Here is a 19,234-nt window from a genome sequence, read left to right as displayed (position 1 = left end):
TCGCGACTCGGGAGCAGTACCGTCGGTAAACATGGCGGCCAAGGCGCTTCGACAGCGAACCAGGCGAGGCAGCAGACAAGATGCAAACAACGTGAACGTCCCCGCTGAAACTCGGGCACCCAAAGAGGAGAAAGTCACCGATGACAGCAAAATCACAGAGACTCGGCAAGAGTGAGTATGAATCCAGAGGAGACACAAGCTGCATAAGGAGGTGTGACTGACAGCCTGAGCAGGGGAAGCTAGCTAAGCTAGCTACTTTGATACCTTAGTAAGTTTTGACTGTAACGACACCATAACAACGCCTGGTAATGACCATCGAACAAACTACACCAATGTGTATTTACATTAATATGAACCACAGTGGCTGTTTAGCTGTGTGTCCACCGTACTAACTAAGTTGTTGCGTTGTTTATGTTTTAGCGGAGCAGTAAATCGCAGTGGTCAGCTCCATTCATTCTGTTAGTGTCAGATATGTGGTAACTGGCTGTGGTGCCAGTTGTGGCGTGGGTAAACTCGTGCTCTGGACCGACACAAACGCTCGTTTGAGACGATTGGGTGGTGTTGTTGATAGGTTGCTGGGGGGAAAGTGACAGTTTGTAAGGTGACGTGTCATAAAAGACGTAACGTGAGGGTCAGGGCTGAGCTGCAGCTGAGCCGACTATAATCTGACTAATCTGATGATGGGTGCAAAGGAAACACTGCAACACATAAGCAACACTATGAACGCAAATCACACGTTTGTATTAGTGTGACCATCCACACAGTTCTCTTCACACGGGAAGTTATTATAACTGTTAGACAATAAAGATATAAGTATTTCTTAACCGATAGAAAGTGCACATTATTTATATATTTTATATGTGATGTGTGGTTTGGAGTCAGATCTGGAGGTGGCAGAGTTGAAAATGATAACATTTTAACTGGGAGTGATCATAATTGACAGAAATGAGAATATCTGCTCAGACCAGAATCATATGTATACACTGCTCAGAAAAAAATTAACTAACACTTAGAAAAAAAAACATCAAATCGCAATGGGAAAAAATCTAGCTGGATATCTATGCTCAGATGGACTGGATAATGTGTTAGGAATGAAATGATACCACATTGTTTGATGGAAGACACCCCGAAGTGATAAAATGATGAGACAGGCTAGTTGCTGCTGCTGAAATTCCATTGCAGCAACTCAAAATGCCACTTAGTAGTTTGTATGGTCCTACGTGGTGCAAATAAGATGTGGGATGGTGTCCTGGGGGATGTCCTTGCAGAGCTGGACCAGGGCATCACTGAGCTGTCTAAGGTGCAACCTGGTGGAGTTGGATGACCAAAACATAATGTCCCATTTTGGTCAGGCTAAAACAAAGCCAGTCATTGATATCAATTCCTTCATCCTTCAGAGGACGTTGGGTTCTCAGGCCACCCTCGTGAAGTCTGTTTTAGATTTTTTGGTCAGAGATATTCACACCTGTGGGATGCTGGAGGTTATTTTGTAGTTCTGGCAGTGCTCATCCTGTTCCTCCTTGCACAAAGGAGCAGATACCGGTAATGCTCATGGGTTAAGGACCTTGTGCAGCCCTGTTCAGTTATCCTAGAGTAGCTGCCTGTCTCCTGGAATCTTTCCCATGCTCTTGAGACTGTCCTGGGAAACACAAAAAGCCTCCTGGCAATGCCACATATTGATGTGCTATCCTGGAGCAGTTGGACTACCTGTGCAACCTCTGTAGGGCCCAGGTATTGCCTCATGATACCAGTAGTGACACTGACCCTGGCTAAATGCAAAACTAGTGAAAAAACAGTCAGAAAACATGACTAAGGAAAATGTCAGCGGCCTCCACCATTCCTGTTATAGGCAAGTCTCATTGTTGCCCCTCAGTGGACCCGTTATTAATGTCATTAACAGAAAAGCAGCCCTCTCTGCTGTTTAACTCACCAATATTTGATTAGCCATTGTAAAAAAAACAAAAATACAGAGAAATATGGAACTACATAAATTTTTGTGTGAAAAAAGTTTGTTGATGCTGATATTTCTTATACTAAAATAAATATCACACTGGCTCTCTTTTTGTTGTTAATAACTCACAAAAAAACCATTGGTTTAAATAATTTATCAAATACTTTTAAAACACACAATCCAGAGGCAGGATAAGAAACATAAAAGGTGAAAAGAAACTGGAGAAAAATAAAGAAACAATAAAAACATTTGAAGTTGTTATTCACAATAGTACTAATAATGTTGGTTTGGAAAAGAGAGAAACTGTTTAAAGAGTATTTCCTAAAGTAAATATGAAACTGGAATAAATTTGGAGAAAATATTTAAGTGTTTTGTAAAAGTGAACAGAACTGTGAGCTGGAAATACACAACCGATTGACAGACTGCAGACTGTGTATTATTTTCCCAGCTCTGAAATGATGAGGCTTAATTGGTATTTTATTAAAAGCAGGCGCATGAGTGTAGCAAAGCAGTTAAACCGGTATGTGATAAAACGCCCACTCAGTGCTCACATAAATATTTATATTATTTAAGATGTAGACTATTTATTTATCTTTTTATTTGTGTAAAGGGAACGTTCTGATTTATATTAGCATAAGTATATACATATGCATTGAATGAATGTTCATGTTAATCTTTTGTTTTGTAATAGGTCAATAAGTCGCGGGGGTCAGGTATGGGCTCCAGAAGGTTCGACTGCATTTAAATGCCTGCTCTCTGCACGCTTCTGTGCAGCTTTGCTCAGCAACATCTCCGACTGCGATGAGACGTTTAACTACTGGGAGCCTGTGAGTACTGATCTCTGCTGTGGGGCATTTGAAAGTGCCATAGTGTGTTGTGTGACAGTTTTTCTAATGGCTGCTTCAGAATCATTTTGTAGCATCCCTCTCTTGTTCCAGTGGATTATGTTTGTCTTTTTTACTGTGTTCTGACAGATGCACTACTTGCTCTACGGCACAGGAATGCAAACATGGGAATACTCTCCACTGTATGCCATCAGGTCCTATGCTTACTTATGGTTACATGCACTTCCTGCTTGCTTGCACGCCCATGTTCTACAGACAAACAAGGTAAGTATCGCAAGGTCGGATTTTGCCATGTGTTGATGTTCCTGTATTTTATAATAGGGATGCACCGATTCTGAAATTCTATGCTGATCCTAATGAATCCAATGAATGCATTCTATGTAAAATCTGACAAGCTCACCATCAGTATACTTTTTCTTTTTAAAATTGAAAACTGTATTTACCTGCAGGGCATACTACTTCTATTAAAAGAAGCTTTAAACTAAAATCTGGATAGACTAAAAAGTTCAATTTTCCTCCACGGGGCATCTAAAGTTTAAAATACATGAATTCACACATGCGTGCACACACAGGTGTGTGTAACGTTATAGTGGGACATGTGCAGTAGTTTCAGGCTTGTGTTATGACTGTGTTGCAGGTGTTGGTGTTCTACTTTGTGCGATGTGTCTTAGCATTCTCCTGCTGTGTCTGTGAGCTCTATTTCTACAAGTGAGTTTACCCTCCTCTTAAATGCAAGGCATTTTAGCACTTTGGTGTTCACATTTTGGGATAATTTTGTAGATGTCTAGAATCATCTGTTACAAAGCAATTTTCCTGCAGGGGTTTTTTCTGATTAAGATATGTTACTAAAGTTAAGCGTTTTTATTTTCTGTGTGTGTGTGTGTGTGTGTGTGTGTGTGTGTGTGTGTGTGTGTGTGTGTGTGCCACAGAGCAGTTTGTAAGAAGTTTGGTTTGCATGTGGGTCGTCTGATGTTGGCATTCCTCGTCCTGAGCACAGGAATGTTCTGCTCCTCTGCAGGTTGGTCGTGTTTATTTACATACTTAAATATCTGGGGCCTATCAGTTGCCTCCATCCTAACATCTGTTGGTTTTTACAGCAAGCAACTCATTACAAAGCCTTGCTTTTCTGGCCTTTTGGCAGATCACTGATCAAGAAGAGCAGAACTGCCACACGAACAGTGTGCAGTGTTTGCCTCTAAGGAACATTTCATATTTATGATTTATTTCTCCTGTGCTCCCATTAACGCTGTAGGGGTTGTAGAGACATTTTTGTGTTTGTGCTTTGTCTTTTTCTGATTACGTTTTGTTCTTTCTCTTCAGCTTTCCTACCTTCGTCTTTCTGTATGTACACAACACTGGTTGCCATGACGGGTTGGTTCCAAGACTCGACACCGTTAGCCGTCATCGGCGTGGCTGCCGGTGCCATTGTTGGATGGCCATTCTCTGCATTAATCGGGTATGACTGTAAATACTGGCATAGCAGGATTTTAACTATGTGTTAATTGTAAAACAGCTTTTTTTGAAAAAACACAAACACCTTTACATGATTTTTTTTAACTTCAACTGATCAAACACACACAAACCCACACATGTGCAATAAGACTAAGTGCAATACTCTTTTCTGACAAAGTTGTATTTTTACTCAGTTGTATATAGAATTTGTATTCTATTTTTATCCTATTGTATATTTTATTCTATTTTATTCTACTGTATATAGTATTTTATTTTATTCTATTCTATTCTGTACAGTTGTGTACAGTATTTTATTCTTATTGTATTCTAATTTTTGCTATATAACTTTTGCACTGTCCACTTCCTGCTGTGACAAAACAAATTTCCCACGTGTGGGACTAATAAAGGTTATCTTATCTTATCTTTTTTACTTTCGATATGAATGTTTACAGGCTTGCTTGAATTTTCAGTGGAGTTTAATTCTTATTAGTTTGTGCAATACAGCCAACCATTGACAAGAAAAATGTATCACTTTTTTGACTTTCTGCTGTATTTCACACATTACAATAACATATGAACTGGTATGAATGTGAGCCGGATCAGCTACTGTGTCATTGACGTTTCTTCTCTCTCTTTAGGCTTCCAATTGCTTTCGACTTGCTTGTGTTGAAGAGGCAGTGGAAGAGTTTCATCACCTGGTCATTCATTGCTTTGCTTCTGCTGCTGGTAAGAATATAAAACTACTAGAATAATGGGTTTCTTTTCTGTCACAGGTAGAGCGTTCCCCACAAAATCTCTGTGGGCGTACCACAGGAGCAGGAATATAATAATGCATTTTGCTGTCATGTGTCATATTGTCACAACATATATAAACTATACTAAAAAATACTGGGCCACCTACACCTACAGGTGCTGCTCGGCCATAGAAACCCATGTCATGACGCTCTCAGTGCACAGTTTTTATGCTGATGTTTATTCCAGTGGAGGTTATTGAGTCAGGAGGATTTTGATGACACACTGTGCACCTCAGCGCTCACTAACCTAACTGTGTAACTTTATGTCCTCTATCACTTCGTGGCTAAGTTACTGTGGTTCCTAAATTCTTCCACTTTGCAGGAACACCTCTTACAGATGATTGTGGAATATCTAGTAGGGAAGGAATTTGACGAATTCATCTATTGAAATGATGGCATCCTATTACAGCACTACGCTCAAAATCAGAGAGCTCTTCAGAATGATCCACTGTTTGACAGATATTTTTTAAAGCAGACTGCATAGTTAGGTTGGTGATTTTCTTTTAGTTTGTGGCAATGGGATGAAAAACACCTGAATTCAAAGATTTAAGAGGTGTGGCTTAACACTTTTGTCCATCTGTATCTCTAGTTCTTTTGTGAATTATAGAATATTTTTATGCAGGAGCTTAATGTTTATGTGACCTGCGTCAGTTCACTTTCCTTCTCATTTTGTGTTTCTCAGGTACCTCTGGTGGCGGTGGACTCTTTCTTTTATGGCAAACTGGTCATAGCGCCACTCAATATTCTCCTGTACAATGTCTTTACACCACATGGGCCTGATCTATATGGTAAATGACCTATTTTGTCACATTTAATACCTCAATACATCTACATGTGATATTTATATAAAGTATGAGATATTTAGGATATACAATGTTGGATATGCCTTTTATGAATTGCCTAATTTACTACAGTAACTGTTGGACTGATAATACGTCAATGACAATATCAAGCAAACATTAAGATTTAACGGTTTATCACTGCAGTTTTTGTTGGGCACAGGGTAACTTCACTTGCTTTCTGTTGTTTAATTTCCAGGTACGGAGCCGTGGCATTTTTACTTTGTAAACGGCGTCCTGAACTTCAACCTGGTGTTTGCTCTGGCACTGTTTTCCCTGCCACTCACTGCTCTCATGGAGACACTGTTACACAGGTTCAATGGTGTGTTTTCCTGCGTATGCACAAAATATGTTGATTTTGGCTTGTGTGCGTGTGTGTTCGAATTACACTTGTAATGATTCACTCACCTATATACATTTGTTCGTGATTTAGTCCAGGTAGTTACCTTCATCTACTGTCTCACATTAACTCTTTAACTTTTACAAAATGCCACCGGTTAGCACTCTTCTAAGTCACTGTGCTCCTTTTGTTTACCTTTTGTGATTTCACATCGTTGTACACACGTGTGTTTTCTTCAGTGCAGAACCTGGGCCGCCCGTACTGGCTGACTCTGTCTCCCATGTATCTGTGGATGTTGGTTTTCTTCACTAGACCTCATAAAGAAGAGCGTTTTCTCTTTCCTATTTACCCTCTCATCTGCCTCAGCGGGGCAGTTGCCCTCTCCTCATTACAGGTGTAGTTTGCCATTGTCTAATTTTGGCTTTCAAAGCAAAACAGCCTGCTGCGTTAGTTGATTTCAGCATTTTTAGGCCCATTTGGTCACAAATGTGCACATAAATTAAATGTATTTTATTCCCCACAGAAATGCTACCACTTCCTGTTCCAGCGATACCGACTGGAACACTACACCGTCTCTTCGAACTGGTTGGCTTTAAGCACAGTGGTGGTCTTCGCTGTGCTGTCGCTGTCTCGTTCTGTCGCCCTCTTCAGAGGTTTGTGTCCCATTTTCCTAAGCACCAGCATCAGCATTGAGCGAAGGCTCATGATATTTTGGTCTGTTTACAGGCTACCATGCCCCTCTGGACCTGTACCCAGAATTTCACCGCATTGCCAAGGATCCGACTCTTCACTCAGTCCCTGAAAGCAGGCCTGTCAGCGTATGTGTTGGCAAAGAGTGGTATCGGTTCCCGAGCAGTTTTCTTCTCCCACACAAGTCAGTGTCCAGAAAACCTGGACAGGTTTTCAGTGTCTGATAAAGTCTGTAAGGGTGATTTCTCATTTTTATGTTTTTACTAAGCTAAAAGTCTCTCTTTTAATCTCCAGCTGGCAACTGCACTTCATTCAGTCTGAGTTTAAGGGGCAGCTGCCTCAGCCGTACGCCTCTGGTCCTCTGGCCACACAGATCATCCCAGCTAATATGAACGATCAGAACCTGGAGGAGCCAAGCAGATATGTAAGTTCCTTAGACACAGGCATGTTTGCTAACTAATACTGTAGTTAAGAGCAAATAAATTAAAAATGTATTTGTCTTCTCTGTGCAGGTTGATTTAAAACAGTGCCACTACTTAGTGGACCTAGACACAGATGAAGAGACGCCGCTTGAGCCACGTTACACAGCCAGCAAAGAGGAGTGGACTATCATCGCTTATAAGCCTTTTCTTCAAGCATCAAGGTAGTTTTACAAGTAAATATTTTACAAATAAATGGAAAAAACAGTAAAATTAAAATCTGTAAATTAAGGAAAAAGCATAACATATTGCAGTTGAAAAGAAAAGGAAACATCCTGAGAAAATGTAAACATTAAGGAGATCTACAGTGTGAAGCAGATTGTTTACATGTAAGGCATTTTTCTCTCAGGTCATCTCCTCTCTTCAGAGCGTTCTACATCCCATTCATATCTGACCACCACACCACCTTTAGGCGCTACGCCATCTTAAAACCGCGGCGGCAAAAGCAGCCTCGTAAGCGGAGCCACGGCTGACCTTTTACACCCAAACCTGTACAGTTGTACAAAATCCCAACAAAAGACGTCAATCACCTCTTCTCAAAACAGCTGGTATTTGTGTGTCAGTGTGCATGTTGTCTCACGAAACCTTTGAAGCTATCAGACCCTTTAAAGACATCAACCCCCCTGTCCACTTGTCATCAACACTACACAGACTCTCTGAATATCACCACCCTGGACCACTTTTTGGTGACCAAACAGTGTTTGCGTGTGGATGAAAGGCAGAAACGTATTAGAAAAAGTTGAGAAAAATATCAGCGCACGTGTGGAAAAGACATCAGTCTGCTTTTGAGCTTGTGTGTGAGAGAGTGCATGTGAGAGTGAGAGAAAATGCTTGGCAGGGTATCAGCTGGACGTTTGATCTTATTTTGTATGCCTGTGTTGAGCCGGATGTCTTTAAGGGGATGCACACCACAAGATATTTGCATTAATTCAGCCCGTATTCGAAACTTGAAAATGTGGCCTGACTGGAGGAATTTCTCAGACCAGTGAAACGCAGGAATCCTCTCGCCGCTGGGCTTGAACAGTGTCCTGTTGTGTGCTCTGTCGGGTATGAGTGTGGAAGATAAATAAAACCAAGGATGCTTAAGTAATTTAACTTAATAAAATCATGATTGACTGTGAATATAAATCTGATGTTGTTTTTATTGGGACAGTAAAGTCACTCTTTGACAGGTTGGCTTTTCATCTCATTTTATTGGAATATTCCTTATGTAGCAAACATACAAACCACTTTCACTTACAGGAGAGATATCAAGACATAATACATTCTGAATTAATAGTAATAATGATGATGCTTTGGTTTATATTACACTGTAATAGCATGCTGTAATGTTTGGTTAGGCTGCAGGCACTCAAGCTAAATTGTAGCAGCCACCGTTCCACTTTTTTAAGAATGCCTTTGATAAATACTGGAATAAGTGTGTAAAATTAAGGTCTTGACACAATTTAAGGCAATATAAAACCACACAGGAGATAAATACAACCACCTAGTGCTTCCACGAGCAGTACTGGTTTATTGTGTTTAATCTATTTGAGGTAGCCCGCATCTCTCAGGTATACTTGGGTGTACTTAACAGTTTTCAAGCACAGCAAACATAACAGTCCAAGACCTCAGTTATCTTACCAAGCAAGCACAGCATGACACGACCATGCAAAACAGGCTGCTACACACACATGAAAACACACATGCTTTTATAGACAAAGATGCTCATAATCCTCAGAGTCAACTGTAAACGTCTACATTTTGGTAATGATGCAGTGTACACAAGAAAAGGTGAGTTTAGCTTACAGTAGGTGCTTCTTTACTGGGTCATTTCTGTAATGTAAACTGATTTATGGCTCTTTCCAAAAACTTCCTATGCATGCATATATTGAAATATTTGGGGATATTTTAGTGAGGTCCAGAAAAATGATTAAATCTGGAGGCTTTACCATGTAGGTGACCTTTGTGTCAAGGGTAAATGGTGGTTTGGAACTGATCTCGTGTAATATTATCACTTTGGATCATTTTTAAATAGGACGAAACTTTAACCTGAGACATTGTCTTTGTTATTCCATGCATTTTTATTTCTTCTAACCCCAAACCTACAAAACTTTTCGTTCCGCCTTTGGAAGTTTTAAAGCACAGAACGGCACAGATTGAATGGACATCGTTTAAGGCAGCCCCTTCAGGGTAAACTAAACAGAAATCAATGCGTAAAATTGTGGAGATGCAAGTAACAGACTCCCCTTTTGTTATTGTTGCTTTGATGTATTTCTGCCCCTACCTCCATGTAATAAAGTCACAAATAATCCTATGACCTTGTCTTCAAAAGAAATTCATTACAGTAGGTCTGAATGATTCTGAGTAACCCGAATCTTTTGGTTGATTTGCGTTCTTTCAGTAAGCATCACTGTAGAGGAAGAGGCTGAGACATCACGAAACGGGAGCACATCAAACTGTCTGCATAAACAAATATAGCTTATTTGCACCACCCGATTACTTTAGTATTCGTAGACAAAATTGTGTTCATTTACCAAAAACTAATTCCTACACAGACTAGTCTACCAGCAGGCTACAGGCTGAATTATTGGGCCAGCAATAAAATATAAATTATATATTTTTTCAACCTGATTTTCAGTCCTTTAAACAGATAACAGGCTAGAAACATTTAAAACCATGCACAGTCTTTAGCCACTCTCTCAGTATCATTCACTCATTCAGTGCTGTACACATAATAAAGGAGATTTTGAGGCGATCAGTAGTTTTCCCTGTTGATCCATTCATGCTCGTTGAAGTATCTTCTTCCACCGTCCAAATTCAGCCCATTTCTGTAGCAATCCACATTTGCGTTGTAGGACTTTCGGTTTCCGTAGGTTCCGAGGCTGGTTCGGTAAGTGTCTTCCTTTCCATTGGTGATGTATGTCTGATACAGGTCAGCTTTTCGTGTGTGACCTCCAGGTCTTAGTTTGGGATCATAGAGGTCACTCCCTGCTGTGGTGCTGCCATCATACAGTCCGTGGTCCCTGTATAGGCTGCTGCCGAAATGCTCGCTCTTTGTTGTACGACGACCCAGACTCTTGTCGTAGAACTCTCTGTGACCCGTGCGACCCAAACTGCTGCCATTCAGGTCCCTTTTCCCTGAGCGGCCCAAGCTGGTGTCGCAGAAGTCACGAGTGCCACGGCGCCCGAGGCTGAGGTCGTTGAGGTCAAAGTTTAGGAAACAGCTCTCTGTGCTTGCAAGTGTCACAAAGCCGCTCTCTGTGTCCCGGCCCCCAAGATTATCGTAGTCACCAGTTGGTGTGTCAGGGGAGGAGCATAAAAAGGAGGTGTTCTTGGTCTGCGGGCGAGCTGACACGAGGTCGTCATCCTTCTGGGAACGAATGACGTTGTAGACATCAGTTGAAGTTGGGCTTGAGCACAGTCCTGGGTCTGTTTGACATACTTCGGATTTCTGCTGTTTCCTCCTCCTGTCACACAGAGAGAGAAGACACCAAACAAGACACCTTAAAACATTCACGCATACAGAAAACAACATGACTCTATCTATCTATCTATCTATCTATCTATCTATCTATCTATCTATCTATCTATCTATCTATCTATCTATCTATAAATATATAAATATATATCCACAATTATGGATTGTTACTGTGTGTTATGAGCAGACCCCACATACATCATCGTGAATTCTGCCATAAATTAATATTGTGTATTAATCAACATTGAAAATACTCCTCCTCAGTGTACTTCAGTATGAGTCATGTCTATGAAAAACTGCAGATCTCAGCTGTGTTTAGAAATCTCTCAGACATTTTAATTAAAAAAACATTACATTTTTAAACCATTTCGGATTTGTCAATCTATAGCGGACTAAGTGCTACTGATAGGGAAGAAAAGTGAGCATGTAATTGGAAGAAGAGCTCAAATAATGCTATAAAGAGGAAAACCTCTTTTTTTTTTTTACCATTAGAGGTAGAAATAGGGAAAGTAGTAATGCAATTGTGGTTAGACGTTTAGATGCAGTCATCATGGGCATGAATATCACAGTAATTTTGAGCTTTTAATGATTTCTTTAAACTGTTTTTTTCCAGAGTAAATATGATTGTACAGCATAAATCTTTAATAACGTTAAAGAACAATAATTGGGTGCACAAGTTTAAATTTATTTAGGATTTTCTCTAATCCACACAGGCTCAAATATATACATACACTCATTTAAATCTTTTAATAAGTTGTGCTGAAGTTGCTGAAGCACTACAGTGTCTTTTAACTTGACAAGGCCTCGCCTCTGTCAGTGCGCCCCAGGGTGTCTGTGGCTACAATGTAGCTTGCCATCACCAGTGTGTGAATGTGTGTGTGAATGGGTGGATGACTGAATGTGTAAAGCGCTTTGGGGTCCTTAGGGACTAGTAAAGTGCTATACAAATACAGACCATTTACCATTTTGTTAATGATCAGAACTGATTAAAACTGGTAGTTTCCAGCATATAAAGGATTTATTTAACAGCACTCAGTGGATTGACCAATACTTAGAACAATAAGAATGTCCTAGGAACTCAGTGAATATCTGAGAAGGATGTTGGGAAGGTTGCTTGGAGCAGATTTCAAGATCATCAGTTCAAACAAGAATACACAAATAGAAATTATTCTGATGTGCCATCACTTTGCCAAGGTCCATTAGAAACTCAGATTTTTTTAACCCAGATGAGAGTAAATTTGTTTAGGATTTTTAGGAAGAACCCAGAAAGCTTGAAGGATCAAACCTGCCATGAACTGAAACAGTTGGGTGTCCCAACAGACCAATGATTTCAAATATACTGAAAACTGAATTGGGAAACATTAATCTCCTCAAATGGTTAAATTTCCCTTAGCAAGTTACACTGCAACCAGATGCTTTTGGTAGACTTCAACAAGCTTCTGGTATTCCTCTGGCTGGATATTTGACCACTCTTCCTTTTAGAATTGGTAAAGTTAATTTAAATTGCTCAGTTTCCTGGCATGGACCAGCTCCATGAATTTTCAATATGGTTGAGGTTGGAACTTTGGAAAGGTCAAATACTAGTGGGGATGTATGAATAATTCTGGCCCTGTGTGGATTTAGAGAAAATCCCAAATAAATTCCAACTTTTGCTCCCAGTTACCATGAGATTCATGCCCACTGTGTGTGTATGTCACCATAACCGTGTGGCATTGCTGTCTTTAGTATTCTTGCATTTAGTATTTGCCTTTATTTTGGATCCTCACCGTCGGACAATCAGCTTGAAGCAGCAGACGCCTGTCACTGTCAGCAGCAGCAGTATGAGGGGAATGGTGGGAATGATGATGTAAACCAAATTCAGAACTAAATAAAAGACAGACAACAAAGAGACAGATTTAGTAATTGTTGTGTAGGTCTAAATTTGTCCAATTTTTTCACAAATGATTGAAATGTTTATCATAGTGACCTGTTTGGTTGTGGTTGTGATCATTTGGATTCCACGGCACCACGGGTGAAGGGAAGACATCTGTAATGAAAGCTATCAGTCTCTAAACATTCAAAATGTCAACATCAGCCTAAAAGCTAATATCTTTTTTTTTTTTTTTTACCTGTTTGAGTGGAGTTAGGTGAAGGAGAAGGTTCCAGTGGCTCCTCTGAGGAGAAACAAAAATGAATTCAGCAGTAACAACAATTTCAAGTCAAACAAAAATTAAATGACCTCTGAGTAATACCTGCAGTGTATTTGCAGATGAAGTTGTTCTTGGTTTCACAATTGTCGTCGTTCCACTGGAACATGTAGAGCCCCCCTATACCAGGAGGAGCGGACGGTTGGTGATACATTACTACGCACACCTCATAACCACACGATGGCTCATCCCAGTGCCAGTTCCTATACAGACGCACACAAAGCAACCACTGTCTCAAAGCTGCTTTAAAGCCGAGGTAGGCAACATATTTGGCATCACTGGAGAAAAAAAAATCTATAATGACTTTTCAGGGTATTGTAAAGTAACGTGAGAGGTAACTAGTGTCCCTTCGACCTCGTTCAGCTCTGCTGGCCCGCTGCTGATTGTTAATAATAAAAGGTAGCATTGACACTAACACATTTTAAGTCTTTGAGGAGATCAGACAAATGAGAAAAACCTGTCTTCTCACACAGACTCTATAAAGAGATGGACGCAGCCACTCAATCAGCTGATTAGTGAAGTCGTGTTAAGAAGCCATGAGTGTTTGCACCACCACAATTTTTGGTCATTTAAATTCAAATATGCAGGGGAGGTGCACACACTTATTTTCTAACTACGCAAACAACGAACATAGCTTCATGTTTGTCGTAACTTCATGTTTTATTTAACACTACCTAAAACTGCCGATTTAGTCATGCATAAAGTATTTTCTGAGGACACAAAGCTAGAGGCTGTTTTTCTCATAGATTTCTATGCAAGTATTTTCACAATAAGATGGTTCAACCCCTACAGGCCGTTAAAAAGAATTCAGCTAAAATTTCTACAAGCTACATCCATCTTTTATACACAGTGTTGGGAAGGTTACTTTTAAAATGTATTCCATTACAGAATACTGAATACATGCCCCAAAATGTATTCTGTAACGTATTCCGTTACGTTACTCAATGAGAGTAACGTATTCTGAATACTTTGGATTACTTAATATATTATTATGTTGTTTACAACTACGTGAATGTACTATTGCTGTGATTTATTACTGTTACTGAAGGTCTGCGGCTCCGAACCGTAGTAAATGGACCTCTGGCTAATACGGTGGGTTCCGTGTCGGGCTGGTAGCGGAAAACTAGCTTTACTTTGTTGTCTGGGTCAACTTTGCTTGCCAGAGACAAAGAGAGACGTTGAAAGACTGCTCCAACGGAACTTATTTTTTCCGGAGGAAAACACGAACACAGTGTACAGTCGAGTCTTAATAGCTTACTTACAACTGGGCTCGTCAGGCACTCTTCTTGGCTGCAGTGGTTATTATTATATTTACATGCTTCCAGCTCCCGTTTTTGCTCCGTGACAGCTCGGACTTTTCCTTTCTCTCCCTCCCTTGCTCACAGACACATAACGTGTATGGCAGTCCATTTTCGCTGCAGCACGGACTACACTGCCCATGAGGCTACATTCTTTAGGGCTATGCCTGTAGCATTCTGCCTTTTAGCTTAGCACAACAACAACAACAACAACAACAACAACAAAAAAGCGCTCTCTCACCCAGGAAACACGCAGCGAGAGAGCGTCACCCTGTAACCATGGCAACCGTAACGCTGCCGCCTGGAACAACAGACCATAGCTGTCAAACAAACCCAAACAGTCCTGACCCGCGAGAATATGAAACAGGAAAGTACCGTCGTGTAATCCATTTATTTCACTAAAGTAACTGTATTCTGAATACCACCTTTTTAAACGGTAACTGTAACGGAATACAGTTACTCATATTTTGTATTCTAAATACGTAACGGCGGTACATGTATTCCGTTACTCCCCAACACTGTTTATACAGTCTATGTTTTCTCATCTGGTGGAAATGATCCAGGGGCAGGTTTTTTTTTTTTTTTTTTACATCACTGCTTTAAAATTCACTTTTCACTCACTGACTCTCTGTTCCCACCTAAATGTGGACTTGCTACCATCCAGCCAGTAATACTGGGAAGAGCAGTCCAAGTTGCTATCCTCGCCTCCATGGTTTCGGCGGAGACCTATCCAGAAGTCTCCATCAGTTGGGCGGAGTTCTGTGATGAGCTGCTCTATGATCTTCTGCTCGGACTCAGACTCCACGCTCAGGAGCTGCCCCCCATCCCGTCTGCAGGCGCGTTCTGCCTCCATGAAGTTCAGCTTACGGCGGAGCTCGGAGAAGTAGGCCAGCTTGTAGCATGGCTTCCCTTTTCCTGCCTTGCACACGCGCTGGCCTATAACACACACACACACACACACACACACACACACACACACACACACACACACACACACACACACACACACACACACACACACACACACACACCATTGTTCATGCTGGATATAAACTGAATTGGCTTCACATTTTCATTTACTAAATAGTCTGTATTACACTAACAAATAAATTACTTCCTAATAGTAAATATGGGAAAACTACAAAAATACACTTAGTTATACATCTTTATAGAGTGTTTCAGTTTCAGTAGAAGTACAGTGCTTACCTCTGGCTTCAAATATATCTGCTTCAGGAGCCAAAAGTTCAGCACACAATCAGATATTCAGCACATGAGGAAGCAAAAATAGATCCACACTTAAATCAAGCAGTTGTATCTTTGCAGCATTTTTGTGTGTGAGTGCATCTTACCTGTTATGAGGCTTGTGGCTGTAGATGGATCAAAGCAGAAAAGCAGCAGGTGATAAAGGATTGTCCGCAGGTCCATTTTTGTTATCTTTTCTTTAACCACAAAATCTTGTATTACAGTTTAGTCTTTTTCATTCTGTGGTCCATTCATGTGCCAGGTCATCAGAAGTGTTCACGTGAAAGCAGATGACGGCCACCTATACCAAAAGAGGTGAGCTTCAGCTTTAGGTGTAAGAAAATGCTATAAAAAGAGGCTAAAATTAAAAAAATAAAGCTTAAGAAGTACGAGAGAGTCTCGGCTCCAGTTCTTTCTGTTGAAAACGGGGAGCGTGTGAGACAGGAGGAGGAGCAGGGAGAAGAGGAGGAAGGGCTACATGTTTGGGAGGGGGCTGTAATCTGTTAAGAGCAGTCTTAATGATTGGGAGAAGAGGCTGCATCGATCGCAAGACATCTAATCATGCAAGTGCTTCTCATCGTAAATGCTGACAAGAGGCAGATTTCACTCCTTCCTTTATTACTTAAGCTTCGGATATTATCATTACAAAAGTGTTACATGAAAATGATCCCCTCTAACTCAATCAGGGATATTTTAAGATATTCTCTCAAGTCCACTTCGCAGCATTCTTGCGGATTGTTTCTCGTTACAAAGCAAGACAGAGCCAAACACAGCAGACACGTACAACCAGGAGGCAAGCCCTACAAGACATTTAGGCCTTTATTATTTAATATCTCCTTTATCAGGTCTTGTCTGTGTACTGGTGAGACTGAAGTGTACAGCTCAGGGAATATCAACAACCTCATGACTGTTTTCAAGATTTAATGAGGCATGGTAAGCCAAGTCAACCCCACCCCCAAAATAACCCCTGTAATTATGAAGGAGTGCATCTTTCATGATAATTAAGACCATTTAATGTCTTTAAGTAGTTAACACTTTAACTCCTTTAAAGTAACATGCAACATGCAGTCCAGTGTGAAAACTAGCATCCTGTAACCACCACTGCCGTTATCTGCAGCCAAAGTGAGAGACAGAAGCCAACAAGGGGCTGTAGGTGTCTATTACAATCAAGCTCTGACTGGGCAGCGACTCTGTTTAATCAGAAAAAGCACTACGGGAGTCAAAGACCTTTGCCTGTCTGCTATTATGGAAGCTTTTCCCTTCATTGCGACTAAAAACAACATTTTTTGCCATGTGTAAGTAAAAGAATCTGGGTTATGATTTCAAAATTTTGACTTAATAATTTGATCTATTGTTTTGGTCATTTTTGTGTGTGTCATCTTCACCATTTTTAAGACATAAAACGTTTGGTGGGTCTGTGATATCTTTTCTTCCTCCTCCATCTGTCTTTAATGTTCTTGAATTTAGTGATTAACAGGCTTTATGCTGCCTGATTATAAGTAGCATGCTGCAGAGGTGCAGCTTTCTAAACATTTTAGTGTTAAAAATATTTTTGTATAATAAATCGTTGTGTGTTGCGATGATTTCCCTGCTAAAGATAGTGTCGGTTATAAACTGCTGCGTTATATGAATTGTTCTTGCACTCTTTAGTGGTTAAGAACGTTTGTGTAATTAACTGAGGGTCCCCCATGTCAAATACTCAGCGCAGCACTCATTTTGAACACTTATATATATTTTACACACTAAAGAACTAAGGGATTGTAGCTTCTTTCAGTGCCAGCTCTCCTTACACACTGTTATGTAGATCTACAACACTATGCATGCATATTTTCCTTGGTGTACTTTGGATATTAGCTCATATCTTAACACTCCTCCCTTTTCAAAGTGGAATAACTTTGCTTTGAAAAAAAACCCTCAACAAGTTCATAATCTTAAACTTCAGATTAGTTTCAAGTAGTCCAACTGATGTTACAGTGATTATGTCCATCTTTTGAATACAGGTTGTGGTTTCTAGCCCAAGAATGTTAAAGGTGCTAGTAGGTGAATTGCTACATGGCTAGAGACCTACTAGCTATTTGTTGTTTCCAGTTACAGACGGGAAACCTGCAGATAATAAGACTGGTAGAAAAAACAACAACTTTGTAGACAAGCTCAATTGCAGAGGCATTAGCATGTCAAATTACTGAGACGCATTTTTACCGCTGCAGTTTTATATTCAGTCAGCAGGATGAGCTGAAGCCAAGGATGCATGTGCACGTGACCCGCTTTTCAGAGCACAAATGGAGGAAAAGTGTATGTATGCAGTTCTTAATGGTAGTAATTTCTGAAATGGCCCATAAGGTTGATTTAAGGCTTGCAGAGAGACAGATCAGCCAGAGTTTAAACAGCAGGATGCTTCATCAGGAATATATTGTGTGTGCTAGCTTTGAATAAGGAGCCAGGGCGGGGGCAGCGAGGCCGCTCTGAAAATACTGTCCTCGTGCATGCTGCACTATCTAAACACAGCTAATCAGTTTAGGTGTAGACTGATTTCAGTCAGGGGCTCAGCTTTGTTTAAACTGAAGGAGGAGTACGAGACGTTTGCATTACCCTGATGCTCTGAACGATAAAAGAGAAGACAGAGGGGTTATAGGGTCCTCAAGAGGGATTCAATAAGGAATGGGCCTTGGTTTAAATTTCCTTCTTGTTTATAGCATCTGAGACCAGAAGAGGGTTTCATTAAATTAAGGCTCTCTTGCTCAATCTTCCTCTCACATATTCCCTCTTTCTCTGCCTCCACCCTCTCTACCATTTAGTTAAAGGGAAACCAGATGAATATTCCCATGGGAAGCCAGTGCATCACCAACCCAAAGCACCACCACACATGTGCAGACACTCCCCCTCATAAAGAAGCCTAGCATTAATGTTGAAAATGTACCTCTGTTCTGTGATGTTGAAACCAATATGCATTAGCAGAGAGAACTGCTAAACTCACATTTCACTGAGACAAAGCCACGTAGTTAAAATAACATGATTTGAAGCCATAAACTGGCTCTGACCACAACAAATCATTCGTAATGTAATGAGCTTGTTTGTTTGCGGGCTGTAAAAATACAACGACTGTCAAACTCAGTTAATTCCAGTCTTTAAGCAGGAAAGAGAAAGAAAAAACTTAATTACATGCTACAAAAGAACTCAACTTTCCACTAAATTCAATTTGGATTATCAGAGGTTGGCACGCTGCCCACACCAAGTGTCCGCATTGCGTACGCCCGCACAGAGAGCTGGAAATGGGCCCTGAGTCACTGACCTGAGGGGAGCCGGACGGCTCTATCAGCAGAGCTGAGTGTCCATAAAAGAGTTTTGATGAAACCTTTTTAATAGCTGAAGTAATTCTTTTAGTCATTCATTTTGTTAATCTAGTTTTGGAAATGGGTTTGAGGGAAGGAAAGCGCTACTATTAACCAAACTGTGTTGGCTAGCCGTGTGATAGATCTCTGTCCATATCTACAAAGAAACAAAAAGCATCCTGCTTATTAAAAAAAGAGCTCTCTGTTATTTTATTACCAAGCAGCATCACCATGTATACGCTATCCTTCTTATTATTGTGGCTTTATAGACAGAGCGTTACAGTTCAGCCGAGATTTAAAGGCTTGTCAGAAATAATTTTATTATCATG

At 40.5% G+C, this 19,234-nt stretch overlaps 2 protein-coding genes across 2 annotated transcripts; one reads left to right on the top strand and one right to left on the bottom strand.

Annotated features, from left to right (window-relative positions):
- On the top strand, positions 1-8,531 carry alg9 (ALG9 alpha-1,2-mannosyltransferase). The gene is made up of 15 exons (XM_063487661.1): positions 1-171; positions 2,643-2,778; positions 2,926-3,060; positions 3,434-3,504; positions 3,726-3,814; positions 4,117-4,252; positions 4,887-4,974; positions 5,725-5,830; positions 6,081-6,203; positions 6,461-6,615; positions 6,745-6,874; positions 6,948-7,095; positions 7,206-7,335; positions 7,424-7,554; positions 7,740-8,531. Exons 1-15 carry the CDS (start codon positions 32-34, stop codon positions 7,861-7,863), a joined length of 1,842 nt encoding a protein of 613 aa, XP_063343731.1. The 5' UTR covers positions 1-31; the 3' UTR covers positions 7,864-8,531.
- Positions 8,532-10,127: 1,596 nt separating this feature from the next.
- Positions 10,128-15,766, bottom strand: layna (layilin a). Its single transcript, XM_063487810.1, has 8 exons — positions 15,684-15,766; positions 15,541-15,561; positions 14,973-15,270; positions 13,082-13,239; positions 12,959-13,003; positions 12,817-12,876; positions 12,617-12,713; positions 10,128-10,839 (listed from the first exon to the last, which is right to left on the bottom strand). Exons 1-8 carry the CDS (start codon positions 15,757-15,759, stop codon positions 10,128-10,130), a joined length of 1,467 nt encoding a protein of 488 aa, XP_063343880.1. The 5' UTR covers positions 15,760-15,766.
- Between the last annotated feature and the right edge of the window lie 3,468 nt (positions 15,767-19,234).

Source organism: Pelmatolapia mariae, linkage group LG10_11 (genome assembly GCF_036321145.2).
Source record: "Pelmatolapia mariae isolate MD_Pm_ZW linkage group LG10_11, Pm_UMD_F_2, whole genome shotgun sequence".
Lineage (NCBI taxonomy): Eukaryota > Metazoa > Chordata > Actinopteri > Cichliformes > Cichlidae > Pelmatolapia > Pelmatolapia mariae.
This window is presented reverse-complemented; position numbering and strand designations above follow the sequence as displayed.